The sequence below is a fragment of the Polypterus senegalus genome, chromosome 1 (genome assembly GCF_016835505.1).
Source record: "Polypterus senegalus isolate Bchr_013 chromosome 1, ASM1683550v1, whole genome shotgun sequence".
Taxonomy (NCBI): Eukaryota; Metazoa; Chordata; class Cladistia; order Polypteriformes; family Polypteridae; genus Polypterus; species Polypterus senegalus.
The window spans coordinates 145,720,628-145,741,433 of record NC_053154.1 but is presented as its reverse complement, the minus strand read 5'-3'; the positions used below and the strand labels follow the sequence as shown (position 1 = coordinate 145,741,433).

General features: G+C 44.5%; 2 protein-coding genes across 7 annotated transcripts in view; one reads left to right on the top strand and one right to left on the bottom strand.

The window, feature by feature from the left end:
• Positions 1 to 1,251, top strand: part of LOC120533188 (SPHK1 interactor, AKAP domain containing) — a 483,572-nt gene extending 482,321 nt beyond the window's left edge. For all 6 annotated transcript variants that reach the window (XM_039759957.1, XM_039759966.1, XM_039759940.1 and 3 more), the window contains one exon: positions 208 to 1,251. In XM_039759957.1, the coding sequence (XP_039615891.1) occupies positions 208 to 351 (144 nt within the window). In that variant the 3' untranslated portion in view covers positions 352 to 1,251. The remainder of the gene's footprint in view (positions 1 to 207) is intronic.
• A 2,854-nt stretch (positions 1,252 to 4,105) lies between these two features.
• daw1 (dynein assembly factor with WDR repeat domains 1) overlaps positions 4,106 to 20,806 on the bottom strand; it is a 56,181-nt gene continuing 39,480 nt past the window's right edge. Inside the window, exons 9-13 of the mRNA XM_039759916.1 lie at positions 12,217 to 12,319; positions 10,245 to 10,359; positions 8,557 to 8,633; positions 4,824 to 4,986; positions 4,106 to 4,520 (exon numbers count right to left, since the gene is read on the bottom strand). Of these exons, the coding sequence (XP_039615850.1) occupies positions 4,486 to 4,520; positions 4,824 to 4,986; positions 8,557 to 8,633; positions 10,245 to 10,359; positions 12,217 to 12,319 (493 nt within the window). The 3' untranslated portion in view covers positions 4,106 to 4,485. The remainder of the gene's footprint in view (positions 4,521 to 4,823; positions 4,987 to 8,556; positions 8,634 to 10,244; positions 10,360 to 12,216; positions 12,320 to 20,806) is intronic.

Genomic DNA, 20,806 nt, shown 5'->3' with positions numbered 1-20,806 from the left:
TTAACAATTTTCATGTAATCTGCTATCATTTTGTCAGAGCCAATTTCTTGATCCCCAAAGACACTACGCCAAGTGAGGTATTGAACAGGGGGCTATTGAGCTCATTTTCACGTCTATTGGCATATGGCGGACATGTAAGATGTACCCATGAGATTTTACAACTGCTGTGCTATGTTTCATTGTTAACCTGTCTTGTTTTTCTCGTAGTTCCTCAGTGTGGTGCGCTTCATTCATCAGAAAGAGTGGAATGTCGGAGATTTGTTCCACGCAGTGGTTCAGTACTGCAAAGTGCAAGAAAGAAATGAGGATTCAGCATCAAGTCTGTTTGATTGGCTTCTGGAGTTCAGATGAAAATGTTTCAAAATGAAACAAACGACATTTGTCGCCAGAGCTCTTCAGCCTTGCAGTCGTTGTGGTCAACATACTGTTGACCAAGGTTATGTTGTTTGTAACGTATTCATGTCTCAGAATGTATATTGTGTTTTAAATTGTGACCTTCCTAGCGGTGATATTGATCGGCGATTTCTAGGTGGAACGATCATTTGTCCACAAAACGCATCAGTTAAAACAAAAAGTGGCGCGTAAAGAGCCTGAGCTCTGGAAACATCGAGTCTCAATGCTGACCTGTTCTTGGGTTTAACACTTTGAAATATTTTGAATGAATTAATTTTGAAATCATTTCAAACCAAATTTATTTTTTAATTAATTACATACGAATACAGGATTTTTAAAGTCATTTTCGTTTACTGTAGAAGTTCTAAAGATTGCACCCCGTAATCATAAAGTATGCTGGTTACTGATAATAATTTGAAAGCAAATTTCGTATCTACAGGTTTGTCATTTTGCTGCTTTGTGTACAGACTTTGTAATTTTAGGATTTTGTTCATAGTTACACTGCATATTTGTCCTTCACTTCAACTTTTAATGGAATTAATTTATTTTAGATATATTTGTAAATACTGTACATTTGGGAAGATAAAGCCTAATTTAAGCCTGATGTATTCTCTGTAGACTAGGTTCTCACATAACCAGAAGTTCTACAATTAATGGATTTGAACACTTTTGTAATATAACAGAGTATATCTCTATGTGAAGCTATTTTATCAACACTTTTTTGCAGTAACTGTATGGCAACATTTCCTTAGCGTTCAAAGCACATAAAATGAACTGTCCGGTGTCCAATTTACTTCTGTAGTTCTGAATGTATGATTTTGAAATGAATAAAATGATGTTATGTGACTCTTGATGGCACCACTGTGGACCACCTTTTAGTGGATTTGTTCTTCTTTTTCTGCTGACCACACAATCACAAGAATTAACAGACGCAACGTGGTTTGATATCGAAGACTCCTCAAGCAGGTGTCACTTTGCATTGTGCTCCGGTGCTCTTGACGTTTTGTCCTGCGATGGTTCTGTGCACAGTAAGAGCGGATTTGCCTACTGATCGTTTGTAACATTCTGTGGTTACAACTCACAGTGAACTCTGTAAAACGTGTTAACTAGTTTGGCTGAATCCTGAGCTTTTGAAATGGCTGCTCTGTTCAGGGTTATGCCCAGTGCTGTCAAGAAAGGTATGAAGGCAGCTTCAATGTGAACTTAAAGGGAGTGCTCATGGAAGAAGCTCAAACTCCAACAAAACCAAGGCACCCTAACAAAGGGGAATCAGAAGAGAAATACCAAATTACAAGGAGGCTGCAGGTAATCAGAAACAACAATTGGGCCTTCCTACACAAAGATTCCAACCCCATCTCCCTGGTAAGGTGGCCGGTCCACTTTCCTGCTTTCTGATACACCACCCGCTCCTTCTGCCCTCTGTCTTTTTCCAGACTTTCCTTCCTCCTACCAGGTGAGCCCTTGCTAGAACACTCCCTAGGTGTGTCCCCGTAACTGGGGTCCCCAACTACTACCTAAAGTTCACATGTCCGTTATACAAGGTAAGTGGAAGCCATGTATAAACTTATGGGCCTCCACACTTCCATAGATCTGCTTAGCGTACACTTAATGTTCTCCCCCACTGTTCCCTGCACATGTTTGTGCCTGGTCTCCTAATATTTCCTTTAAGAAATACTCTGCCTAAATATGCTATGTTTATGTTATGTAAGCTACTTAGCCCATGTATTTTGAGTGATGGCAAGAAAAAGTTTTGTAATGTCATGTTTGCAATGCAGAGCGAAAAGAAAAATGTGTATAATAGAACCAAATGGTGAGCAATGATGACAACAAATGATGTGAAAAACATCCATGGCTCACGGCACATAATCCACTTTTCCATTACTCAGGCGTGGTTCACCGACAAAAGCGCGATTGACATATGAGCGCCGACAAAACCTCGACGGACAAATAAGCGGCAACAAACTCGCTAACTGGTTTTCGACAAATGCGCACCGTCAAAATCGCGAGAGAGGCCAAGAGAGTGGGACGCGTACGTGCTCATTATGTACACATTATGTGCTAGGTTATAACTGTTATAACTGCTGATGGCATGCCGCGAACAAATAACTCAGTCGAGGGTTGGCATAACGCATCGTATACAAAGTGGAATTACCAGCAGTCAGGCAGCTAGCAAGTCTAAATACGCTCAACTATCAAGACGTCTTGCAACAATTCTTCCTACATATGCAGGGCGTGACTATCTGCATGCCGTGTCTCATAATATTGACTTCTAAAATAAACATTATTATATATGCTTTAAACTAGTAATTCATATTTAATGAAACTTTCGCGATTTTGACATCGCGTTTTAATGGGCGCTATTTTGGCGCTCATATGTCTATCGTGCAAATGTCAGGTCACTCTCAGGCGTATGTACAACACATACATTCCTTTTTTGCTAAAATATTGTTAACTACATACTTCAAAAAAAAATCAGTGCACCTCATAAACAGAAAATGCATTCCCATAATAATATGCTTCTGAATTGAAGACAGGACCAGAGAATGAAGGGGAGAGACAGATCTTTATTTCAAAAGGACATTGTTATAGGAATGTTTATCCAGTTTATGATGCATGTAGATTTTTCTGGAAGCATGTATTTCCCATTAGACCCTCCAGTATTATGCTCGCCAGTTGGAGAACTTGTTACTTTTAAAAGGCCGCAGTTGCTGGATCTCACATCTAGGCATGGCAGGAGATGGTGGATTACACAACTCCCTCCCAAATTATTTCCTGGTGAGCTGTGAATTTAGTGAGGCTGACAATGAACACGGACTGTCCGTTTTCCCTCTCCATTCTGTTCTGTATGAAGAAGACGAGACACTTGTGCTGGCTCTGAAGTTCCAAGATCATTTCCACTGTTGCCGTCGTTTTTCTTTTGTTTCCTAAAGTCCGCTGTCACTCTTCTCTGTTGTCTTGTAGTTCCAGCTGAGTGCACACACACACACACAGGAATGGAGGCCTACCACTTAAATCAAAATCTAAACTGTTTGAATTACTCACGCCAAGTCATACAGTCCTAAGACTGCCTCACGGGTGGATGTCACACCACTCAACTGTTTTTCATCAGAGCACATTGGAACTGTCCACAACTCAACAATGTTATGAAAATGAATGGTAGAACTGAAAATCAGTGGCATAGTCAGGTATGGAGATGCCAGCCTAACTGAGCAGGTCTGACGCTCACCCGTTGAAAGTCGCCCACAAGGAGGCTGCCCTTGACACACTTCCCTTTACTTTTGCAATTATTTTTGCAACTCATGTTTTTATAGAAATCCACTGATATCGCCATCGCCACCCATTCACTCTGAAGCCAGTGGTGGGACTTTGCCATCCAATTCCTTAGCCACTATGCCAGACGGTGCACTTTGAGGCAGGGACCATGAAGCAGGACAACCCGCGACAAGCTTTACTTACCTGTGAAGTCCCTCTTTTTATGTGGAACCTTCTGCTCCGTCCTGGGGAGCTTTTGTCAGTTGAGAACTTTAGACATGGACTACCCCATCCAGACAGGCCAAGTTTCAAGCTGGCTTTCCTCATTCCTCAGTGGCTCACATTTCAAATGTCATCTTCTGCTTTTACTTGCAAAAAATAAAGTGGCTGTAAAATGTACATTTAGAGTGTCCATGCCAGTTTACTAAGTTGCGTTTATATAAAAAAACAGGAAACAATAAGAAAAAAATTATGTTTATTTTTCTAATAAGAAAAAATTTAGAAGTAATAAGAACCAGGGTGTTATAGTGGCACTTTATAAAAGTACTCAAGTCAGTCTTCACTTTAGCACAAGGATGGACACGGCGGCTTAAACACTACGTTTTCATGCCAGACTTGGCAAGCTAAACTTCGGCAACCTTTAGCAGAAATGGACTTCTGTTTAGAAGGAATGAAGAAGAGGACGGACAGTGGCGACAAGCTACATGCTGAGGGGCACACGTGCCTCTTGTGGTCTCACCGGCATAACTCGAACTCCTGGAGTGTTGTTTTGGAAGAACGTTTTTTTGGGCGCTACGAATTCCAAGGTGGCATATTGAATAACTCAGTGGCCATTTGGTTTCAACGCCAAATTCTGCAGGTGTTATCTTTACTTCCTAAAAGGAGGCAAAGGAAATAACAGGATGAAGACACATTAAAAGAGATTGATCTTTTAAAAAAAAATGGACCAGCTTCCCACGCCTACCTGAGACATGTCCTTCCGCTCACAAATCTGTCTGTAAATAGCAGTGCTGGATTATAATAACTTGCCTATATGCTTTGTGCAAAACTAGCTGTCTTCTAAACCTCAGCAACTGTGAACATGCACATGAAACCTTCTAAGTGGCTTCAGCCAACTGACAGCCTGCAGTCATGGCGCTACGCGCGCGACTCCTCGAGATACACCGCATCTGCCTTACCTGTTATGATGGTGTTGCCCTCGTAGTTAAAGGCACATGAGAAAATCTCGTCCAAATGTCCCTCAAGTACTTGGAGACAGCGGCCAGTATACGGGTCCCATATTCGTGCAGTTTTATCAGCACTTCCGGTTAAAATGCGACTTCCCTGAGGGCTGAAGCAGATCTGAAAAAGAGCATAACAGCGTCACCGTTTCAATTGAAATGTGTGGTAGGAGCAAACACGTGGGCACACAAAATGGAAGGCGAGCACCACATTCGCTTAATGTGGACCTTGGCACATTGCAAAAACTTCAATTGAAATCCAAAGTGTGGCCCCGTGTCACTTCTAATCTGCAAATCTTCATTTCCTGTCTCACCACGCCAATATCCTGCCCATGCAGGCTGGCCTGTCAAAGCCACTAACGTCGTCATCCTTCAGCAATTGTTTTTCTCTTTTGATTTATTTAAAGGAGTCCCCATTTCTGCCTCCTTTTCTATTCACAAGGTGAACTCAGTCATGTTTCGGTTTGTTTTTTTTATTCAAAGCATCTCAGAGGTAAGCACTGCTGCCTCGCAGATCCAGGGTGGCACATTTATGTCTCACCCTGGTTGCTTGTGTGGAGTTGTGTGTCTGTCTGGGTCTCCCTCCTGCATTGCATGGATTTGGTTAGCTGACTCTAAACTGGCCCAGTGTGATTGTGAGTGTGTGTGTGAGTGTGCTGACCCCTCCGATTACATTAGGCCTGCAGCTATTGACCATTTCTTATAATGATGGAGCCTGTGGAGCACAAGCCTGTTGTCCAAGAAGAACAGGACACGACACTCCTAATACTCAGTTGAACAGTGGACTCAGAAAGTATTATGATCCCTTCACTTTCTACATACTTTGTAGTTTAGAATTAATTTTAAATGAATACATTGAAATGTTCAACATTCATAGAAATATTTGTGCCCAAGATGGCAGCAGAATACTGTCCTGAGAGTTGCTCAGGCTTAACACTGTAAAAGTGGATCGTTACACGTCACCCCGAGTCTGACTCAGACTAACCGTAGTTGCATTGAATCCCAAGCCCGAGTTATACTCAGGGTTAACGCCAAGCATGTTAAAAACAGTGTGATTTTTTTTGGCATATTCTAATTGTTGCGAATTTTCTTAACTTGATGGTGGGCCTAATTCTTCCTAAACTGCCTCATTTTGATTGCTTGATTTAGCTTGTGCGATCATTTGTGAAATGGACAGGCTTCTGTGTGGTAGAGAGTAGGACAACTAGGGGCCTTCGAATCTCGACTTGACGTTTCTTTCCAGATGGACAGGATGGATGAGCTCACTGGGCGGAAAGGCCCGTTCTCATCGCAACTTTTCTAATGTTCTGAAGTGCACTCCTTCGCAATGCATTCTGGGATAGACTTTTTTCTTAATTCTCTGCTCTGGGATCTAAAGGTCTGCTAAAAGAATGGGTTTGTACGTCTTACTCCTGCACCCTAAACGCATCATTTATGTCCTGATTTTGTTCCAGTTCACTCTTAAACCTGAGATCCCAGACCTACTGTTGCTTTATGCATCCATTGTAGCTGGATCTCATCTCAGTAAAAACAACGAATATAACTGCCATATTTACGAATTTTGTTCCTTACAATGGCATTAAAAATCTCAGATATTACGCACACATTCTGCATCTTATGACGCTGCTGACTTGAAACATCTAGAACAGAGGTTCTCAACGTCAGTCCTGGGGACCCCCTGTGGCTGCAGGTTTTTGTTCCAACCAGCTTCTGCTTTTAATTGAACTCCCGGGCTAATTAAGTGAACTGATATTTCCCAAGTTCTGTGTTTAAGGAACAATATATTAATTAGAAAACTAAGTTTGCTAAAAAAAATTTTTTTTAAATGTACCAAGCAGTTATATAGGAATTGTTTTTCTTTTTAACAGTATTTTCATCTTGATTTTCATTCTACTTTTCTAGGTGTTCTAATTGTTTAATTAATCCATTATTTATTAATTAGTGGGTCTGACTCTAAAGTACTTGCAGCCTTTGATTATTCAGTGTTGTTTGCCTAGCGTGTCTGCTCTGCTCGTTTTAAGTTGTCATTATTAAGATACAATGAAAGAGGAAAAACTGCACAGAGAAAGGGCAAAGTATAATGAAATCAGCAAAAGAGAGTTAAGCATTTAAATCTCTAGCAAAAGCAGAAATATTTCTAAATGTCTTATAAATGTAAAAATCATGCTGCTGTGCTTTTCTGAATGTCGAATAAAAGAAAAAAAAATACCAGCTAATTAAATGAGCTCAGTGCTATCAGGTGTTGTCACTGATTAGGAATCTGTTTGGAACAAAAACCTGCAGCCACAGGGGGTCCCCGACATTGAGAACCCCGATCTAGAATAATAAGGTGTAATGCAAAACAAATATTAAGATGACAAGTGTATTTTATTCTTGTTGTAAATTTAATGTAGCTGCCTGCTCCGGCCCACCATACTCAACCGGTGTCCACCTCTCTCAAAGTTTCAAATTGACCCTTCAGGAGAATTGATTAATGTCTGCACTTAATGTCTTGCACAAACGATTTCTTCTGGTTTTTTCTCTGCAGTGCAGGCACAAAGACGCTCCGCATTCTCTTTGATTACGTCGACGTGTGTGTGTAGAGAAGGCCATTTTTGTGATGACCATTTTTCTGAATTTGTTTACAGGCTTCAGATTTCACCTGCTTTAAGCAACTGAGAACTTCATGCTTTACAGAAGCAACATAAACAAAAAAGTACAAAATTTAACAATACTTTTAACAAGCACAGCCTATGCCAGGGGTGTCCAACTCCGGTCCTGGTGGGCCGCAGTAGCTGCAGGTTTTCATTCTAACCATATTCTTAATTAGGAAGCCGTTTTTGCTGCTGATTAACTTGTTTTGCCTTAGTTTTAATTGACTTGACTCAGACCCCTTAGTTGTTTCTTTTTCCTTAGTGAGCAGCCAAACAATAATAAGACACAAAACAAGCCTCCACACGACCAGCTAACCTGAAAATAAAGAAAGGTGAAGGTCTCGGTCATGTTGGTCTGCTCAGGTCACCGAAACATGCTGATGGTGGTCTTAGAAAAAACAGAAAATGAACAGTCCGTTGTAGCAGAATGAGAGTAGCAACAAGTCAGGATATTCAATGACAGCTTTAATTAACAACAAGTAGTGGCTTCTCATTAAGAAACTGGTTGGAGTGAAAATGGCTGGAGTTTGACATTCCAGTTTAGCTGGTCATCTGTTCAATTCAGAGGACTGAATCTTTAAAAAACAGGGCTATTAAAATGAAAGGAAAAGGAGTTCATTAGCAGTGAAAACTGGGCACTGATTAGGAAAAGGGTTAGAATGAAAACCTGTAGTCACCAGAGTTGGACCCCCCCTGGCCTATACAAATGTAGTCCCCATAGTGTTTAACCTCCGTTTGAATATGTCCCTAAGTACAAGTTCTCAAATCCAAATCCTTATCTAATTTCACAGCCCTGCTTCGAAGTGAATACCCGCCAGACTGTGCATAAATAACACTCACAAGGAGTGGGCATAAGATGAACGTCATACAGACATCCTCAGTTTTAAGACCTGATGTCTTTGTGTCACCCACCCTTTGCACACTTTTCAGAGTGGGAGTTGGGGGACGTTAATGTTTTTTTTTTTTTGAGCTAATGAAACATGTTGTGTTTCATTAACCTAAAGGCTCATGTGCCTTAGGGGGCTTCATGGTCCTGAGCCTTCCCACAAGTGACTTACCTTTGAAATTTCACCCTCATGACCTTCCAGTTTAGCGATGCACTTCTTAGATGAAGCATTATAAACTCTTGCTGTACCTGTCATTAAAAAAAAAAAAAACATTAAAAAATAATAATATTACAGTGCTTGAATTTAACACCTAATGTGTAACAAAAAGAGAAGGCCAGTAAGCAGCAAAATGCAGGAATAAGAAGAAAAAGGCAGAATGGCCAATACATTTTACTGCACAAGTCAGAGGGTGAAAAAACTTGCCAGGCCATTGGCTTCTTACAGCCACAGGGTGGCAATACTTTGAGGGCTGCACTCTGTGAAGGACAGCTGGGTCCCATGCCTGGCAGAGACACCCCTGCTGCTTATGTTCGGGGGGAGCCGCCATGGGCAGTCCAATATCTCCCCCGGGACACTTGGTGGCAGCCTCCCTGGCCGACGGTGATTCCCCAACCACCCGCAGGGCTCCATGGGAGATGGAGTTCTCCACAGCTTGGTTGGGGCCCAGGGTGGGCTGTCTGCTTCCAACAGCCCGGCTGGATGAGTCTTCAGCCCCACCCGGAAGTGCAGTTAGGACCAGGAGGTTAATCACCAGGAACACTTCCGGGTGGGCTATAAAAGGGCCCAGCCACCACCACTCGAGGAGCCGGAGTTGGGAGGAAGGAGACGAAGCTTGAGGAGGAGTGGTGGTAAAGGAAGAAAGGTGGTGTTGCTGTGTGGTGGAGTCGTGTTTGGGACTGCGTATTGCCTGTGGGTCACGGGGAAGACGTGCGCCCACCGGTGAAGAAAAATAAAAGTTTGTTTATTTTTATACGTGCCTCCGTGTCCATCTGTGTCGGGTCAGGCGCCTATATAGTGCCTTTGTTACAACTCCTTAAAGGGAGCACCGAAAAGTGCTGGGCTGCTCACCTCTCTGTAACACAGAATAAAAAACTTCCCAGAAGGCCCGGGTGTTACTTTTTAGCTTATGAATCTGAACTTCCGGACAAGTTTGTGTTATTTCAATAATAATCATTTTCTGTACTTGTCCAGCTAAAGGATAAGCACAAGGGGCAAATAATTTGGCAAAATGCATTTAATGGTGGAATAAAGTACTTTACCTAGAAGAAATGCATTACACAGGCAGTAGCTAATAGTTGAACCCAGGACTTTGGAGCTGCCACTCTGTTGAAATGCTTTGTGATTCTGTGCAATACAAAGAGAGCACAGCGGTGCAGTGGTTGGCAAGGCCGCCCCACCGCACTTAGAACCTCTGCTGGATTTGAGTTGGATCACCACCTAACTGGAGTTTGCCCTTTCTCCCCTAGTTGTTGTTTTCCAGTTTCTATATTATTTTCTGTTTTAACGGCATGGCCCATAGGACCATTACTGCCATGTGGACGGAGTCCAGTGAAATTCTTTCTTGCATGGGCTAATCAACTTGAAGCACGTCACTGCTCTCCACGCCATGCTTAGTGAGCACATGAGGTTAAGGTCATACCAAGGACCGAGGAAAAACTATGATAAATAACACTCACATGTCAAGTATAAGAAACAGCTTTGACATGTCAAACAATGATTAGTAATTATACAGTGGATAAAAGAAACTGGGACATCCATTGCTTTGAAAGGCATAGGCTTCATTATGAATAGTACAGTACAACCTTGACATATAATTAGCCTAATAATAACTAAGAAGAGGAAGAAGAATAAAAGCATACCATCTGCTGATGCAGTTGCAATGAACTGCCCAGTGTAATCAAAGCAAACGTCCAGGACTTCTTCTTCATGCCCCGTCAGTGTTGCTAAGCGTTTTCCATTATTTGCATCCCAGAGCTGAAGATTAAACAAAAATAATAACTAAAACACATTTTTCCTAATTCATCAATAGCAAAAACTGTTTTTTGTTTTGCGATCTCCTCCACCATAACCTATTGTCTATGGGGAGGAGCAAAAGCTTTAGATTCGTCAAAAACTTGACATTTTAGGGTCTACTCTGACAACGAAAACATGGATATCTCGATGACGGGTGTGTTTCTGTCTGTGTATCACCGTTTCTTGAGGACGGCTAAAACAGCTGGATGGAAAAATACCAAACTCGAAACTAAAGCCTGTTATGAGATGTCGATGTGCGGATTCGTTTTTGAGCCAAATTGTGAAAGAAACCCTCAACTACCGTAATTCTGCAATGAATGATCAAATCTTCTCAACAATTGCTACCATAATGACCTATTTTATGATCAGAAAGATCAGCAACACAGCAGTAAATATTTCCTGAAATGTTACAGACATAATTGGAGTAACTTGGTTCTTAGGATGCAGAGGCTACTGGCGCTCACGTCTACATTTTTTGACAATGTACTGACTGCATGAAATATTAAGGATGTTGAAGTAAATCCTTTACTAAATGCACATTACACAATTAAGACAGCAGTAAAAGTTACCATCAAAGCACTTGCCGTGTGAGGTTCAGCGTAACAAAAACTCATTCATACAATTGAGGTTTCTTATTACATCTCTGAAGGTTCACTCAAGATGGTCACGCAGAACTGAAAATGCAGAGAGGAGTGCTGGGATTTTTTTAGGGTCATAGGTTGGCAGGATAAGAAATGGTATTTACTCCATGAGTTGGTATCAGTGAAAAAACATTGCAGCATTGGCGTTACCTGCAATTGAGCACCTTTTGGAGGGCACTCCGACTTATATACACGATGCAAAGACAGCCAAGATGTTTCCAAAATGGGGGATTAATTAAAGTGATACCAACGGCAGGGATGATTAAAGAAATAACACAAAATAAAAGATGGCCAAAACTGCCCCATTAGGCCTCTCTACCACAAGCCAGTGTTCCCAACTATCTACTTTGGGTGGCTTATTCATATCTCTTTCACAAAACAAACTCAAAATACCGTTTCCAGTCCACTCCCCATGTTCTCGCTGTTTTTATGGTCTCCCCATCTCCCAAGCAGTCAGCATTTTCCCTCAGCTCAGTTCATATGCAGTGAGTCACTGACCGGATTCGATTTGAAGAGTTATTGGCAAGCCCATATCTCCCAGCCACGTGGGTCATAAATGCCCTCTAGTGAGCCCTGATACCATTTTTTGATCCCTAATATGCATTTTTTGGGCACCAATCGACCCTGCCACATAATGATGCTCATCAACTTGCTATGTCCATTCCGTACCAGACCAATGCCCATTTTCCACCAGACAACTCTTTTCCAGCAAGACAATTATTCACATAGCTCTATGAATTCACCACATTGAATTGTGGCCCGGTTTGGACAGCAGTACAGTTATAAGTGCTGCTGGCCTGTGGTCTCACCATCCTTAGTTTCAATCCTGCACCCACTTACTGCTCTAACACGGGTTATTCTCTGGGTATTCTGGTTTTCCTACAACATCGCAAAGACATGAGGGTAAGGGTAACTGGTGACTTTAAACTGGCACCAGCGATTGGCACAGGGATGCGTTCCTGGACTGCATCTAGTACTAAACTGGAATAAGTGCGTTTGATAACAGACAGCTGGCAATCTAGCAAATGTATGTTAGGAGTGACGCCATCTTATCTCTGTTTTAATTAATTTAGTTAATGGGCCGATACTGAATTTTCAACATTAAGATGGATTTATTTAAAATCTGGGGATCAGAATCAGCTGTAAAGAACAAAGTAATAATAATCTATGATCTTACCATGCAGGTTTTATCCATTGACCCCGTGGCAATGAGTGAGCAATCCCAGTTAAACTGCACACTGCTGATCTCTCCCCGGTGTCCTATCAATGTGTGGACTCTCCTTTTAAAAAGAAGAAAGGATTTAGTTGAAAAAAAAGAAAAAAAAATCAACTCAAAAGATGTCACAACTTCTAAAGAGCATGACAGGTATATATTGAAAAAATTGTCCTGATTATTTCATGTGATTTTTATATATTTTTGGACAATGATTCAAAAATGAAAAACATTTTTGTCCATCACTCAACTCTTACTCACAAAACACATTTTTAAGCTATCAATTATATAGTCATATGAAAAAGTTTGGGAACCCCTCTTAATTCTTTGGATTTTTTGTTTATCATTGGCTGAGCTTTCAAAGTAGCAACTTTCTTTTAATATATGACATGCCTTTTGGAAACAGTAGTATTTCAGCAGTGACATTAAGTTTATTGGATTAACAGAAAATATGCAATATGCAGCATAACAAAATTAGACAGGTGCATAAATTTGGACACCCCCAACCAGAGATATTACATCAATACTTAGTTGAGCCTCCTTTTTGTAAATATAACAGCCTCTAGACGCCTCCTATGGTTCACAGACAAAAACGCGATAGACATATGTGCCCCGACAAAATTGCGACCGACAAATGAGTGCCAACAAACCCGCTAACCGGTTTTCGACAAATGCGCGCAGACAAAATTGCCACGACAAAATCGCGAGAGAGGCCAAGAGAGTGGGACGCCCTTGCTGCAATTCTTCCTACATATGCAGGGCGTGATCTTAGTAATCCTAGTAATTCATATTTAATGAAACTTTCGCGATTTTGTCAGGGCGATATTGTCGGTGCGATTTTGATGGCGCGTTTTAATCGGCGCTATTTTGTAGGCACGCATATGTCTATCGCGCAAATGACGGGTCACACCTCCTATAGCCTTTGATGATTGTCTGGATTTTGGATGGACGTATTTTTGACCATTCTTCTATACAAAATCTCTCCAGTTCAGTTGAATTTGATGGCTGCCAAGCATGGACAGCCTGTTTCAAATCATCCCATAGATTTTCAATGATATTCAAGTCAGGGGACTGTGGCAGCCATTCTAGAACATTGTATTTCTCCCTCTGTATGAATGCCTTTGTTAATTTCAAACTGTGTTTTGGGTCATTGTCTTGTTGGAAAATCCAAACCCTGCGTAACTTCAACTTTGTGACTGATGCTTGAACATCATCCTTAAGAATTTGGTTGAATTCATCAACCCTCGACTTTAACAAAGCCCCTAGTCACTGAACTAGCCACACAGCATGATGGAACCTCTACCAAATTTGACAGTAGGTAACAGGTGTTTTTCTTGGAATGCGGTGTTGTTTTTCTGCCATGCAAAGCGCTTTTTGTTATGACCAAATTACTCCATTTTTGTCTCATTAGTCCAAAGCACTTTGTTCCAAAATGAATCTGGCTTGTCTAAATGAGCATTTGCTTACAACAAGCGACTCTGTTTGTGGCACGAGTGCAGAAAGGGCTTCTTTCTCATCACCCTGCCATACAGACGTTCTTTGTGCAAATTGAGCTGAATTGTAGAACAATGTACACATACACCATCTGCAGCAAGATGTTCTTGTGGGTCTTTGGAGGTCATCTGTGGGTTGTCTGTAACCATTTTCACAATCCTGTGTATATGCCGCTCCTGTATTTTTCTTGGCCTGCCAGACCTGCTGGGTTTAACAGCAACTGTGCCTGTGGCCTTCCATTTCCTGATTCCATTCCTTACAGTTGAAACTGACAGTTTAAACCTCTGAAAAAGCTTTTTGTAGCCTTCCCCTAAACCATGATACTGAACAATCTTTGTTTTCTGATCTTTTGAGAGTTGCTTTGAGGATCCAATGCTGTCACTTTTCAGAGGAGAGTCAAAGGGAAGCACAACTTGCAATTCATCATCTTAAATACCTTTTCTCATGATTGAACACATCTGTCTATGAAGTTCAAGGCTTAACAAGCTAATCCAAGCAATTTGGTGTTGCAATTAATCCGTACTGAGCAGTTACATGCATTCAAATCAGTAAAATTACAAGGGTACCCACATTTTGTGCACAGCCAGTTTTTCACATTTGATTTAATTTCATACAACTAAATACTGCTTCACTAAAAATCTTTGTTCGGAAAACACCCCAATACTCAGACATTCCTAGTAAATGAAAGACATACCACCGTTATCTTTTTGGTTGGAAGTAAATTATTATGCAGGCTGAGAGGGGTTCCCAAACTTTTTCATATGACTTCAGTTCTCTAATTGTTTGCCCACAGTAATTAACTAAACACTGATATTTTATTTTAGTTATCATTTTTTGAATTTAATGTTTTTTAATATTAAAATCCACATTTAAAGCAAGACAGTTACTTTATTTGATAATAAAGTCAGAATATGCCGTAGCTTGAACTAAACATGGTGATGACTCAGAGCAGCAGGTAGCAGCAATTAAAAGATAACAACTTCCTGTTGGTACAGAAATAGAGGAGTTGGTCCCATACTTCTGGAAAGATGGAGCCATGGTTGACCACACTGACGTTAGTGGCCTAGTGGAGAAATCTGGCAGGTATCGCAATGCAGAATAACGGAGACTCTTCATAGACTCATCTAATAGAAGCCTACAAGGAAGACGTATTAATACAAAATACCCATCAATATTTGTTCTTCATTCTGTGCATTTGAAAGAAACCTAAGAGAACTATGAAAATCTCAAGACAAACATGTCTTCTATGTAAATGGGACAGCAGAGCCAAGGACTTTAGATTGGGTTCAGAAAGGATGGCCATCTAGAACAAAGCTACAACTTGGTGCCAAATCCATCTTCAGACCTAGCCTGGTGGGTCCAGCTTATGTGCTGCTACCACCACTTCATATTAAGCTTGCTTTATCGTCAACGCCTTAGCAAAAGATGGAGTCTGCCTGAAGTGTTTGTGCCAAAAAGCTTCTGGGTTTGTCAGAGGCTAAACTGAGAGAGATACATTTTTACCAGACTTGATATTAGAAAATCAACTTCTGATGCAGAATCTGAGGGTGTGATGGGTGATGTGGAATGAGAGGCTTGTGTATCATTCTTAAGTAAATGACACTTAAGTTTAAGAAACTGAGTTGCAACATGAGTGCCTCTTTTTTGGATTTAAATTTAGAATTTTTCCCTGAAAATCTTGGGTTGGTGAGTGAAGAGCAGGATGAAAGATCCCATCAGTATCCATATTGTATACATAAGTAATTCCATGCTAGCAATGGACCCGTGCAATTTTATAATGGAGCTTATATGTACTGGGGTTCAATTGTAGAGGAAAAGCCTTAAAACGCACTGAATATTCATGTTTTTCATGCCAATAATGCTATTGAGTATTGATCTTGATATTACACACATATGGCAAAATACTGTATCCATGTCATTTTACAAAGGAAAAAAAAAAAAACAAAACAAAAAGCAAACCACTTTAACTATAAAAAGAAGACTGGCTGTGCACTTCACTTTGCAGCTTGGCACCCTTTGAGCCCCAAGGGTGCGGATTCTCCTTGGAAAGTCGTCTCCAAGGACCTGTGATGGACTGCTGTGGCCCCTTTCCCAGCCAGGAGGCCAATGTAATGGAAGGACCAAGAGAAGCAGACATGCATGGGACACTGCCTCCCCCGGAGCACTAGATGGCAGCCCCCCTGGGTTGCAGCAGCAGCATCTCGGATTCCCGTTTGGCTCCATGGGAGCTGTAGTTTGGCAGAGGTCTGTTGGGTTCTGTGGGGGCTAGTTTGGGTTTCCACCACATCTGGGAGTACTTGCAGATAACGTGGATGAACCACCTGAAGTGCTCCCAGGTCCAGCATAAAAGGAGCCACCTTCCTTCACTTGGAGAGCTGGAGTTGGAACGAAGCAAATAAAGCTTACCAGGAGGAGTGGAGGTGGAAGGAGGGAGAGAGAGAGAGATAGAAGAATGACAAAGTACCGTGTGCTGTGCTTATTGCTGTGTTGTGCTTTGGGACTCTACTTGGGCAGGTGGGAAACGACTATTTGGAAGTGTTTCTCACGATAGCTGCTAAATAAAAAGTCTTGTTTTGTGCCACACTTGTGCCTGTGCCTGTCTGTGTTGGGTTTGAGTGGCTGGTGCACCCCCTGGCGGCCACACACAATTATTGACATTTTTGAATGCTGATGCCTAGGTGTGTATTGCTGTTTCTGTTCTGTCGACAACTACACAATAATAACTGGAAAAATCACATATTATGAACTCATATATTATTTCATTGTACATTAGTTTATTTAATTATTTCTCAAAAATATTGCCAGCTGACCCTAGATTAATACATGTATGTATCTCATAGCTTAGCTGAAAGACAATATTGAATATGTAAGTAGCATGCAATCAAGTGACAAGAGCTGAATAGATGTTATAGGCATACATTTGCACATTCATCCATTTTCCTAACCCTCTTACCCAGGGCAGCTGCAGCCCACCCCAGCAAGCATGAGACGCAAAGCAGGAACAACCAATGATCAGAGCACCAGACCTTCGCTGAGTGAACACAAACACACACACACGAGCCATTTTAGCAACTTCAATTTATCAAAGTTTAATCAGGTTGAAGTTTAGTAAAGATGTTTCAGCATAAGCAGAGTGGTAGTGAAGAGTTGCCATTCCCTCTACACAGCGGCAGAGCTTGCATGAGGTTTGCTCATTCTCTGTCTCGGTATTAGTGGGTGTCCGTGCGTTTATGTCCACAGCAACAGCGACTCATCATGGATTAAAAAGTGTAATAATTGGTTTGCGGAGCGTCCATCTGCTCTATTGAGCAACCTGCTTTTTTTTGGCGTGTGCACAACACACCATGGAAAATGCAAAGTGCAAGTGGCATTGCTCTTTCAAAAGTCTAAGGCTTTTATTAAAAACTAGCCAACCCGCAGCGTACCATACGCCGCATAATCAGGCCGGTTTTTTAATGATTTTTAAGCACAGGGAGAAAATTATCATTTGAAAAATCGGTAATGTAATAAATCAGCAAGAAAAGCAACTTTGTAACAATGCACGAAACGAACCAACACACAATCGTCTGAAGTGACTGAAAACTTCGCGCCTTCTCCTGCCAGACGGAGGGATGGGGGTGCACAGCGCAGAGTCTGGAATGGGAGGAGAGGACGTCCACTCGGCCCTCCATCGTGCTAGTCTGCTGATTTGTCGTTCAGTATGCACTGCCCGCTCATGTGCCCACCTCCAACTCGTCACTGGAGTTGTTGTTGTCTTTACACAGTCCAGATGCACATGTGACTCACATAGACGTTTCATTGCTCTGTGCGGTTTTGGCTGCTTTTCTATATATAATCCACCAAGACACCCGACCACGATAGTAGCGAGGTGGGAGGGGGGTGTGTACAAAGGGTAGGGACGCAACCAGTGGGAGCGTATGAGTCACACTTAGTGGGAATTCCACGGTTTGCAGCCCGAATGGGGTTCAACGGCTTACCCACGCCTCTCTGCGCCGGGTAGACACACGGTCAATCAAATGTATAATTATTTATTGAATGCTAAACACTTCTGGAAAACACGGTTGTCTAGAACAGGTTGGTGTGAGAATACAACAGTAAGTGAATGAAAAGATGGAACTCTGGAGAGAGCAAAATACAACACAATAGTGAACCCGCGGCATAACAAACGCCGCATAATTATTTATTGATGTTTGAACACTTCTGGAAAGACACAGTTGTCTAAAAAGGGAGGGTTTGAGGATACAACAGAAAGTGAATGAAAAGATGGAACTCTGGAGAAAGCAACATATAATTGTCTGAGTGAAGAAGACGCATGTTTGTCGCGAATGCGAATGCTGTATGTAGCGTGTCAAACAGTCTGCTATGGTGCACGCGTCGCGGTCGTAACCAAAACTCGGTTTTAAAGACTGCTTACTTCATTGTGTTTTAACCTCAGTTGTAAAGGATTGTTTTAAAGATCCCATGGGATACCCCTGGCAAACCGTTTTACATGCTGCATATGGCGACTCACCTCCGCGAGAAACATGCCTCTATGAACAGTCAAGGTGGCTCAGAGGTACATGAGGACTCTACGACAGACGAATATAAATGACGCCGTTCTTTCTGTGTTGTCGCGCCCAAGTTGGTGGGCATGGCTCTGCGAGTTGTCGTCGTATCCAATGGTCTTGGAGTTGGTGGGTGTGGCTCCTCCCTGCATGCGGCATAGGTATCTTACTTGTCGGCGGCTTAGTGAATCCACGCCCTTCCGCGTGCTTTCCATGGGTGTCTTGCCTTAGTGAATTATATATATATATATATATATATATTGTGAAAGCTGGCCCCGGCACAGACAGACGGACATCATATTGTCACCACACACCATTTATTTACAGTATTATTTACAGTAATTGTGCTCACGTGCACCCCAGTAGCCTTCTCGCACCGATCTCCCCAAGTCCAGGCCCACAGTCTTTGTGCCTTCCTGGCGCCTCCGTCCTCTCTCTCCAGTTCCGTCTGCTTCCACCCGACTTCCACCAATGACTGGAGGGAGCGGCCTCTTAAATAATGCCCGGATGAGCCCCAGGTGCTTCCGCCATCCTTGGCCACGCCCAGCGTGGCGGAAGTGTCGGCTGCCTTCCTGGCAGCTCTCCGGGCGCCACACAATGTCTTCCCCCCGGCACTTCCTGGTGTGGCGGGAGTGTCGGGGTTCCCGGGATAATCAGGCACCGGGGCGCCGCCTGGCGGTGGCCACGGGTCCCTACAGGGCTGGGCTTCAAAGCCCTGTACCTGAGGCCCCGTGCCTAACCAGGACGGACGCCCCCACTCTGTCTGGAGGAGGCACTCGCCCTCCTCCGGTCCTCAAGCGTCCCGCCGGGCTCCTGCCCGACCGGCAACCGCCGGGATAAACCGGCATCGGGCGCCGCCTGGCGGTGACCACGGGCCCCTACAGGAAGGGCTTCCATGCCCTCAACCCGTGGCCCCAACAGAACCAGGACGGGCGCCCCTCGCGGTCTGGAGGAGGCACAAGCCCTCCTCACGCCCTCCTGGCCCCGCCGGGCTCCGCCCGGCGGGGCCACAGTGCCCCACCGCTAGCGAGGACACGGGGTCGAGCGGCACAACCCGAAGGGCAGCACGTCCCCCAGCGAGGGTCCTACTATGTCCCCAGGGTCCAACACGGCACCCTGGGACATCCGTCTTCGGCACCCTCGCCCGCGCAAGCGTCCCCTGTGGTCTGCGCCGCCTACGCCTCGCTGTTCCCCAGCGGGTCACTGTAGGCCTCCCGGCGTGGAGCACTCCGCTGAGCGGCCGCGTCCAGGCGGGCAGGTCCCCGCCGACGTCGGCCTCAGCGCCGTCGGGCTTCGGGCCTGTAAAATAAAGAAAAGAGGGCCAGAAGCACAGCGAGGACACTCATCCCGAGCGCCCCGTCGGTCTCCGTATCGACCGTGCTCCTGCCCCCCTCCGACAGCCCCCAACTTGCCTGCTGAAGTCCGCCGCCGCAGGTTCCATGCCCGTCCGCTCGTCCGCGGCACCGCTCTCGCAGGCGGCTCGCCCAGCCGCCCAGGGATCTCCTCTGCTCGTACAGAGGACGGCCCTTCTCCGGACGCGCACAGCGCCGCTTCTCTCCTATCGGAGGAACCGGCATTCACCCTTCGGTTCCTCCTTCTTTTCTTGGACGCGCTGACGGTCTGGGTCTGAGCACAGCAAAAGCTCAAATCCAGCCCCGTCTGCGTCCAGGCAGAGCGACAGGAGACAGCTGCAGGCTTGAAGCGCAGGGCGCTAGGACCCAGGGCACTCAGCCGCCCCAATCCTACCAGCCCTTGCGTGTTCGAGCTCCTCGCCTCGCTAGCTGTCTGCACCGCCGCATCCGCTGTTGGGAGGTTGCCTACTGAGCCGGTCGTCCCGAATCGGTCACGCCATGTTCGCGAACCCCCTTGCTCACGGGAACGGCAACACTCACCACTCCCGCCGTGTTCTGCCTGCCTCCGGTTCCAGCGCCCGCGCCGTTCCTCCGTCTCACGCGGTGTCACTCCCGACGCGACCGCCTTCTCCATCAGCTGCTCGCACTGAGCGACTAGAACACGCAGCAACTCCTCAAAAGGGGCTTGGCGGGCGAAGGACTCCTCCGACGCACGCCGAGCGCTGGTGGAAAGAGAGAGACAGACGTCGGTGGGCTTACCTGTCCATCAGCTCCACGCGACGCCTGCCTCCTCTGGGCCACTCCCTCTGGCCCAATCGGGTCTCGGTTTGGCACGAGACTGGCGTTCCTTGGGCCCGCCTCTATCCAATCATCGGCGGGCACGCAAGACCCACCCGCCAATCCCGTGCCTGTCAGCGGCGGGACTTCCAGCCCGCGCCATCTTGTCTCCCCTGTTTTGGCTGCGGAGACGCCTCTTCGCCGCACCGCAGCTGCGGCTTCGACTCAGCGGTCTTCTCAGCGCCGCCGCCGCTGCCGACAGCCCGTGGCCCGGGCGTGCTCCTGCCACAGACGCGATCCGTTCGCCCTCCCCGCGGAGAACAAGGTACATCCAACCCGCAGGGCAGGGTACTCACCTCCCGAATCCCGTGCTGAGGCCCCTGCCTC